This window comes from Ailuropoda melanoleuca, chromosome 13 (assembly GCF_002007445.2).
Source record: "Ailuropoda melanoleuca isolate Jingjing chromosome 13, ASM200744v2, whole genome shotgun sequence".
In the NCBI taxonomy this organism is placed as follows: domain Eukaryota; kingdom Metazoa; phylum Chordata; class Mammalia; order Carnivora; family Ursidae; genus Ailuropoda; species Ailuropoda melanoleuca.
The window spans coordinates 3620261-3629788 of record NC_048230.1 but is presented as its reverse complement, the minus strand read 5'-3'; the positions used below and the strand labels follow the sequence as shown (position 1 = coordinate 3629788).

Here is a 9528-nt window from a genome sequence, read left to right as displayed (position 1 = left end):
AATAAATAAATAAAATCTTTAAAAATATATATTAAAAAAAAAAAGAATCAGCCCAAGTAACTGGGTGCCTGGGTGCTGCAGTCTGTTGAAGGTCAGACTCTTGGTTTTGGCTCAGGTCCTGATCAGGATTGTGAGATCCAGCTAACCACCCAGCATGGAGTCTGCTTAGGGCTCTCTCTGCTCCACCCCCACCCCCACCCCTGTGCTTTGCCCTGCCCCCCCCAAATAAATAAATAATAAAGAAAGAAAGAAAGAAAGAAAGAAAGAAAGAAAGAAAGAAAGAGTCAGCCCAAGTATCACTTCCTCTGGGATACCTTCTGTCATATCTCCTTTGGATTGTGTACTCTTTCTTTATATTCCTGAAGGACCTATAGGTTCATGTCAACTTTAGCACATTATAATGTAATTGTTGATTTACCTCCCCAAAATCTCTTTGAAGAGAAGGTCTATTTTTCCATCATATTTATGTTTCCAACACTGAGCACAGTGCTTGGCATAATAATATTTGTTATCTAACAAACATCAACAAATATTTGTTAGATAAATTAACTAATAATTTAGATTTATTGAGTTTTCACTCAGTTAGTATTTGTTGCGTAACTACCACATGCTCAATGTTGAGCCATACTGTATAGGGAAAAAATACAAAATTTGGTTCTTGTCATGAGGAACTTACACACTCGAGTTGAAGAAATATAAGCAAAACAGCTAAATTTATCAAAGCAGGTGTCCATATACATTTTTCCCACTTCCAACACACTTATCAATCTGTTCTATCAGGCTTTCATTCCAGGCTGTCTTCAATAAATGTCACTTATTGAGGTCACAATGTTCTCCATGTTTCTTAATCTTCTCATTTCTTTTTTTTTCTTTTTTTAAAGAACATTTTATTTATTTATTTGACAGAGAGAGAGACCGTCAGTGAGAGAGGGAACACAGGCAGGGGGAGTGGGAGAGGAAGAAGCAGACTCCCAGCAGAGGAGCCCAATGTGGGGCTCTATCCCAGGACCCCGGGATCACTCCCTGAGCCGAAGGCAGACACTTAATGACTGAGCCACCCAGGCACCCCTAATCTTCTCATTTCTTAACTGAATTTTTTATTTTTTGGGCATTGAGTTTGATGATTTCCTTATAGATTTTGGATACTAGCCCTTTATCTGATAAGGCATTTACAAATATCTTCTCCCAATGTGAAGGTTGCCTTTTAGTTTTGTTGATTGTTCCCTTTGCTGTGCAGAAGCTTTTTGTCTTGATGAAGTCCCAATAGTTCATTTTTGCTTTTGTTTCTCTTGCCCCTGGAGATATGTCTAGTAAGAAGTTGCTGCGACCGAGGTCACAGAGGTTGCTGCCCGCATCCTCCTATAGGATTTTGATGGATTCCTTTCTCACATTTAGGTCTTTCATCCATTTTGAATTTATTTTTGTGTATGGTGTAAGGAAGTGGTCCAGCTTCATTCTTCTGCATGTGGGTGTCGAATTTTCCCAACACCATTTGTTGAAGAGACTGCCTTTTTTTCCATTGGATATTCTTTCCTGCTTTGTCAAAGATGAGTTGACCATAGAGTTGAAGGTCCATTTCTGGGTTCTCTATTCTGTGTGTCTGTTTTTGTGCCAGTACCGTACTGTTTTGTTCATTACAGCTTTGTAATAGAACTTGAAGTCCAGAATTGTGATGCCTCCAGCTTTGGTTTTCTTTTTCTTTCTTTCTTTCTTTCTTTCTTTCTTTCTTTCTTTCTTTCTTTCTTTCTTTCTTTCTTTCTTCTTTTTTCTTTCTTTCTTTCTTTCTTTCTTTTTTATTTAAATTTTTATTATGTTATATTAGTCACCATACAGTATATCATTAGTTTTTGATGTAGTGTTCCATGATTCATTGTTGGCGTATAACACCCAGTGCTCCATGCAATACGTGCCCTCCTTAATACCCATCACCACCCTATCCCACTCCCCTCCACCCCCGAAGCCCTCAGTTTGTTTCCTAGAGTCCATAGTCTCCAGCTTTGGTTTTCTTTTCCAATATTCCTTTGGCTATTTGGGGTCTTTTCTGGTTCCATACAAATTTTAGGATTGTGTGTTCCAGCTCTGTGAAAAATACTGGTGTTATTTTGATACGGATTGCATCGAATGTGTAAATTGCTTTGGGTAGTATAGACATTTTAACAATATTTGTTCTTCCAATCCGTGAGCATGAAATGTTTTTCCATTTTTTTGTGTGTCTTCTTCAGTTTCTTTTATAAGTGTTCTATAGTTCTCAGAGTACAGATCTTTTACCTCTTTGGTTAGGCTTATTATTAGTTATCTTATGTGTTGATGCAACTGTAAATGGGATCAATTCCTTGAGTTCTCTTTCTGCTGCTTCATTACTTGTGTACAGGTATGCAGCAGCCTTCTGTGCATTGAAATATCCTGCAACTTTGCTGAATTTCTGTACCAGTTCTAGCAATTATTTGGGCAGGTTTTTTGGGTTTTCTACATAGGGTATTAAAAAAAACGTTGATCTTACCATGTTTTTCCCCAATGTGGAACTTTTCAATGGTATCCATTTACTCTTAGGATAAAGACTAAAATCCCTAACTAGGCCTATAAGACTTTCCTTGTATGACCTTCCTCATCCCTAACATACTTTGCTGCTGCCGCCTTCTTCTCACATTCTATACTCAGGCACATAGGATTACTTTCAATTCTTCAAACATATTATACTTCTTTCCACATCAAGGTCTTGTCATATGCCATTCCCTCTGTATCATTCTTCTCCTTCCTATTTATTTTATCCTACCAATCCTTTCCAGTTTAGCTCACATACCACTTCACTGTGAAATTGTTCCCTTTTATGCTCTCTCATTGCATCCTGTGTTTCTTCTTTACTGCATTGATCCGAATTTTAATGGTTGTTTCTCTGCTATAATGGAAGCAGGAACTGTCAGTCATATTCATCTTCACATCTCTAGTATCTAATGCTCTATTGTGTAAGTAATGCTCCATAAATATTTGTTAAATGAATTAACTAACTTATTCTAATCCTGTTTTTTGCTTTCATGATGAAAGTTTTCTTGTGTGTGTGTGTGTGTTTTGCTTTTTTGTTTTTGTCTTTAGATACATATGATTATAATAAAATATGTCTTAATTTGGAGTAATTATTTAATTTTGAAATCTGTGGAATTAATTATCAGTATCTAATGCGGAAGCTATGATAAATATTTTTCATCACTTTTTAAAATTCTAAATGAAACATGAGAGACTATGGACTATGAGAAACAAACTGGGGGCCTCAGAGGGGAGGGGGGTGGGGAATGGGATAGACCGGTGATGGGTAGTAAGGAGGGCACGTATTGCATGGTGCACTGGGTGTTATACGCAACTAATGAATCATCGATCTTTACATTGGAAGCTGGGGATGTACTGTATGGTGACTAACATAATATAATAAAAAATCATTAAAAAGAAATAAATAAATAAAATTCTAAATAGGCCTAATTATTCATCTGTTCAAATATCATTGACTAATCAGTAACTTAGATTTTTCTTAAGTCATTACACCTTTCATCAAGAAACACCTTTCTTAAGTCATTACACCTTTCATTATTCATTTCATAATAAGATATATATGAATATATAAAATATTAGAATTAAGTAAATATAATATTTAAGTAGACACATGTTATATATGGATTTTTATAGGAATACTCATCACAGATAATAATATGGACATCCTCCAGGAATGGCAAGAAGTCCAGTTTAGCTTTCTGAAACTAAGATCACCAGAACTTAAAAACAAACAAAAACTGAATTTATTAACTTGCCAGGCAAGGCAATATACAGCAGTGAAGAATTCACTGGCTAGCTTGCAGAGGGGGAAAATTCAGGAGTTTTAAAAAGTGTTAGGAAGGGAGATTTATAATGTTTATATTTATAACAACTGAAAGCTACCATACTGTATAGGACAGAATGAATCCATAGGTTTGTACATGATTGATTTAAACAAATCCTATTGTTCAGCAGTCCAAAAAGAGTCTTCAGTTAGGTCCAGTTAACTGTATACTGGGGTCACTCCAAGTTTATGGTCAGTTCTCCACATAAGCTGGTTAGAACTGGTTTGATGAAATACAACATTCAGTTTTAATGTAATATAGGCAAGTGTTGCTATAAGAGGGAGATGTTCCTTGTACTGCTTGAACGAATGGATAGAATTTGGATTGTCATAACTAGGCTAGGGAACATTTTTACTTCTATTTGGGGGGGGGCAGAAGGAGAGGAAGAGACAATCTTAAGCTGAGCATGGAGCTCGATCTCACAACCCTGAGATTATGACCTGAGCCAAAATCAGATGTCGGATGCGTAAACGACTGAGCCACCCAGGTGCCCCTACTTCTACTTTTTAATCAGTTAGATTTGTACTGTGCTTTTCTTTAAAACATCTCAAAATGCTTATTAAGATGGGGAAACCTTTCTTACTTGGCTTTTGCTACATAACGAAATGCCTCGAAACTTGGTGGCTTAAATCAATAATAATCTATTTGCACACAATTTTGTGAGTTGATAACTTTGGGCTGGGTGTATGGCTCATCTCTGTTCCACATGGTATCAACTGGACTCACTCATACGTTGCAGTAAGACGTTGGCTGTTTACAAAAGTAATGGAGGTAACTGGATCATCATCCAGCAGACTAGCACAGGCCCATTTCCAAGGGGTGGTGGAAGGGATTCTAAGTTCAATAAAAAAAGGGCTAGCCCCAATGTTCAAACATTTTCTTTTTTTTCCAGTTTTGTTGTGATATAATTGATAACATTTTTCAATTTCGGGTTGCATCATGTTTGCTAATGGCCCATTAGCCAAAGCAAGTCACTTGGCCACAGCTGGACACAAAGGATGCAGAAATAGATTCCATCTCTTAATGGGAGAAGCTGCAAATCACATTGCCTACAAATAGACATGTGCACAGGAATGGGAAGAATTTGTGACTATTTTTGCGTTTTACCACATTTCAAATGTGAATTTATACTTAGAATCTGCTTGTAGTTTATGTCTACCCTACATTATGCAAAGTTAAGAATTTTGGATGCTGTAAAGTTCTGTTGATTGAAGTACATATATAACCTCATGAGATAATGCAGACCACAGAAGTGAAATTTTATTCACTCCCTGAATGAGTTACATAATCAATTTAAAATCCATTTGGATGATATTTGGAGTCTTTTGTACAGTGGCCCTGAAATACAAACTAGGTTTTGTTTCTGTATTAATAAGAGGGAGGAAATGATGTCTGAGCAGAGACCTAAAGTATGTGGAGGATCTAGTGAAACAAAGAGAGGGAAAAAAGTAATTTTAGGCAGAAACATGACAGAAACCCAGTTTTGTTCATTTTGTTCATTTTTGTATTTCAGTGATTGGTACACATGAGAATTTGGAGATACCCAGTACTTATTATGCAATATTATTTACTTTTCTTTTTCTGCAATGGACCCTAAGCTTTATAATGGCAGCATCCATAGCAGGTGCCCACGAAATGTTTGCACAACAAATGAATAAATGATTGACTTAGTGAGTAAGTGTGTGTTTGAATGAATAATGAGAAAAGGCTAGAAGAAAGATACAAAGAATAGAAAGTCATGCAAGAATGAAGATGGAGGGCACCTGGGTGGCTCAGTCGTTAAGCATCTGCCTTCAGCTCAGGGAGTGATCCCAGGGTCCTGGGATCGAGCCCCACATCGGGCTCCTCCACTGGGAAGCCTGCTCCTTCCTCTTCCCACTCCCTGTTTGCATTCCCTCTCTCGCTGGCTGTCTTTCTCTCTGTCAAATAAATGAATAAAATCTTTTAAAAAAAACTTTAAAAAAAAGAATGATGATAGAAATTGGGGAGAATGCTGTATAGAAAGAGGAAAGAGGGGAAAGAAGGAGATACAGAGAAGGAGAGGAAGAGATAAGTAGAGCAGCAGAGGGAGAAAGAGTGGTAGAAGGACAGGAGAGCCAGCAGAGAAGAGACGGTGGAACTGAGATCAGTGTAGAGGTTTGGCTGCTTTGCATTTGCATCAGAGAAACTTAGCACTTCCTTTAAAACACTAATTAATCTTCCAGCAGCTCAGAAACAGGTCCTTCTGTACTATTAAGCGTGTTTTTATTTTCAAGCTTCAAAGTTTATTTTTGAAGGCCTATTTACCTCGAGAATTTTGAAGGCTTTATACCGGCATAATAAAGAAATGACAGATTTTGATGGATTCTTTTGGATTATTAGAGGTATCCAATTTACTAGTCCCTAGTGAAAAGTCTTGCATTTCCAAATCTGTCGGATTGCCTTAGTCATTTTACTTTGAAAGATGAAGACCTGCTTCAAACAAACTGTATTTGAAACCAGCAGCTATTTTGATTATTCTGAGTCATTTTGGTGTTTCAATCAAAACCAGTTCAGGGCTTTTGAAGTCCTAATAAGGATGATGAATATGGGAACAATTAAAATCATGATACTTCTCCATTTGCAACCTGGGTGATAATTCTCTATCTGAATATACAGATAACTGTTATGTTTAGAGCCTGTCTTTAAGTGTTTGACTCTAGATGTTTAAAGGAAATATATATCCCTAGACAGAAATCAAAAGTTTGGTCTGAGGCATCAGAATTACCTAAGATGCTGGTTATAAATGCAGCTTCTAGGCTTCTACTCTAGACTTGGAATTAGAATCTTTCCAGATGATTTCTGCATCCAGAGAAGAGAGAGCCCCACCACTGTAGGGCCTGAGTGCATTCGGCTTTGCTTTTACGTATATGTGGCAGCTTCTAGGGCTATTTTTAGTACTTCCTATGTATGGTATTTTGTTGGGTAAAATAAGGCCCACCTCTATAAAAAGTCAAACAATACTAGAAGACAGCCTATGATTAAGCCAAATTCACTAAGTGCTGTGGGGAAGAGGGTCACCTCAGGCCTAAATCAAGGAAGATCTCATGGGGGGCGCCTGGGTGGCTCAGTTGGTTAAGCATCTGCCTTCGGCTCAGGTCATGAAAACAGGGTCCTGGGATGGAGCCTGGAATCAGGCTCTGTGCTCAGTAGGGAGTCTGCTTGTCCTTCTCCATCTCTGTCTGTGTTCTCTCTCTCTCTTTCTGTCTTTAAAAAAAAGGAAGATCTCATGGAGTAAAAACAGGAATAAAATTTATTTTTATTTATTTTTAATTATTTTTATTTTTTAAAGATTTTATTTATTTATTTGACAGAGAAAGACAGCCAGCAAGAGAGGGAACACAAGCAGGGGGAGTGGGCGAGGGAGAAGCAGGCTTCCCACTGAGCAGGGAGCCCGATGCGGGGCTCGATCCCAGAACTCTGGGGTCATGACCCGAGCCAAAGGCAGATGCTTAATGACTGAGCCACCCAGGTGCCCCTATTTTTAAGATTTATTTATTTATTTGAGAGAGAGAGAGAGAGAGCACAAGCAGGAGGGGAAGGGGGTGAGGGAGAGAGAATCTCAAGCAGACTCCACACTGATCATGGAACCCCACGCAGGCCTGATCTCATGACCCTGAGATCACCACCTGAGCTGAAATGAAGAGTCAGGGGCTTAACTGACTGAGCCAACCAGGCGCCTCTTTTATTTATTTATTTTAAAGATAGGAACAAAGTTTAAATGAGGCTCTGGATTCTTCTTTTCTGCCATTTGAACAATCTGAATGAAATTCAATGAACTTTTTTTTTTATTTGACAGAGAGGGAGAACACAAGTAGGGGAAGCAGCAGGCAGAGGGAGAGGGAGAAGCAGGCTCCCCGCTGAGCAGGAAGCCCGGTGCAGGGCTCAATCCCAGGACTCTGGGATCATGATCTGGGCTGCAGGTAGTTGCTTAACGACTGAGCCACCCAGGTGCGCCAAATTCAATGGTCTTAACTCAATATATCTTTTATTTCAACATCCTTTAGAATAAGGAAGATGAAGGAGAGTATTAAACAGAAACGAGAACAAAGACAACGCGTAAAAGAAGTCAAAGTCCAGGTGGCCAATACACGGAAGCAGGCCCTGCAGGAGCAGTTCAGTGAATGGATTCTAGACCCCAAAGGAATGATTCCCCTGGTAGTGGTAAGAAAGGAAGAGATTGTGAAGGGTAGGTGGCATGGGTGATAAAATGATGATTGCAGCAATATTGAGTGGAGTGCTAGAAATCAACCTCTGAATTTTCAGTCTTGCTGAGGTAAGCTGATTCCTGACCTGTCTGGTCCATGAGAGTCAGTTTCTTCAATTTTCTCTTGAGCATTTAAAAAAAAATTCTAGCTAGATTTCTAAAATATTGACTCTGGCTGAGGTTCCCAAATTCTTTGTTATGGATAGGCATAGGTTTCAGTTGTTTCTTTGTTTGTTTTTTTGTATGTGAGTGACTACTTCTATAGACTAAAAGCATGTGTCTTTTAGCTTCAGTAAACGACTGTACTCTAACAGTTAAACATTTTCTCTTAGGTGTATATAGATGTGAGAACATTTATTGGTTAGATACAATGCAAGCGTATTTTCAATTCAAAGTGAATTATTAAAAATAGACCAAGGAAGACAAGCCACAGACTGGAGAAAATATTTGCAAAAGAGATACCTGATAAAGGACTATTATTCGAGGTTCCGGTTCCAAGATGGCGTGGGAGCAGGAGACCTAAAATTAATCTGGTCCCAGGAATTCAGCTATAGAGCTACCAAACCATTCTGAATACCTATGAATGCAACTGGAGAATGAAGAAAAGAGTAGCAGAAACTCTACGAACAGAAAAGCGACCACTTTCTGCAAGGAGGGGAAAAGATGGTGGAGGAGTAGGGGACCCCTTTCTCAGTGGGTCCCCTGAGTTGAACTGGATAGGTACCAGACCATCCTGAACACCCACGGAATCAGCCTGAGATGCAGGAAGATACATCTGGATCTCTACAAATGAACATCTCCAGCGCTGAATATTGAGGTACGAAACGGGGAGCCGTGAATCCGTGCACAGATATCGGAAGATAAACAGAAGGGGGAGGGAGCCGCCATGCTTGGACGCTGGAAAGCAGTAGCCACTTGCACTGGGGAGCGGGCCGGACTCGTGGACCTGCACCCGCAAGAGAGCAGACTGAGACCGTGAGCCGGGGAACACACGTGACCAGTCTGAAAACCGGTGCTCCAGAGAGTGCGCGAACCACACTGAAACAGGGAGCTCGGAAGCACGCGCAGGAACCAGGGTGGCTGGCGGTGTTAGAAGCACAAAGGACAGAGACATGCCAGCCCTGGAAGTGAGGACTGGAAGAGTGGCTGTGGGACGCACAACCCGGGACGCTACGGGGTTTTTAGCAGCACCAACAGAAACAGAGTTAAAGTGGCTGGGAGAGCTCAGTGGAGAGCGGACTGCGATCTCTCTGTTCTGAGACAGAGGCTAGGATTCGGCCACTGCTGCTCTGACTCTCAAAAGAGTCATAGAAAACCACCAGGGAAAGCCGCCAGAGAACAAAAGCCTGGAAATACTAGTTCACATTGTGCCCATCCCCATCCCCCCTTGCAGGGGACAGGGCGACTCTACCCAAACAGGGTTGCCTGAGTATCAGC

General features: G+C 39.8%; 1 protein-coding gene across 1 annotated transcript in view; it reads left to right on the top strand.

The window, feature by feature from the left end:
• EFCAB5 (EF-hand calcium binding domain 5) overlaps positions 1–9528 on the top strand; it is a 168099-nt gene that overhangs the window by 57929 nt on the left and 100642 nt on the right. The window contains exon 6 of the mRNA XM_034640619.1: positions 7892–8048. Within this exon, the coding sequence (XP_034496510.1) occupies positions 7892–8048 (157 nt within the window). The remainder of the gene's footprint in view (positions 1–7891; positions 8049–9528) is intronic.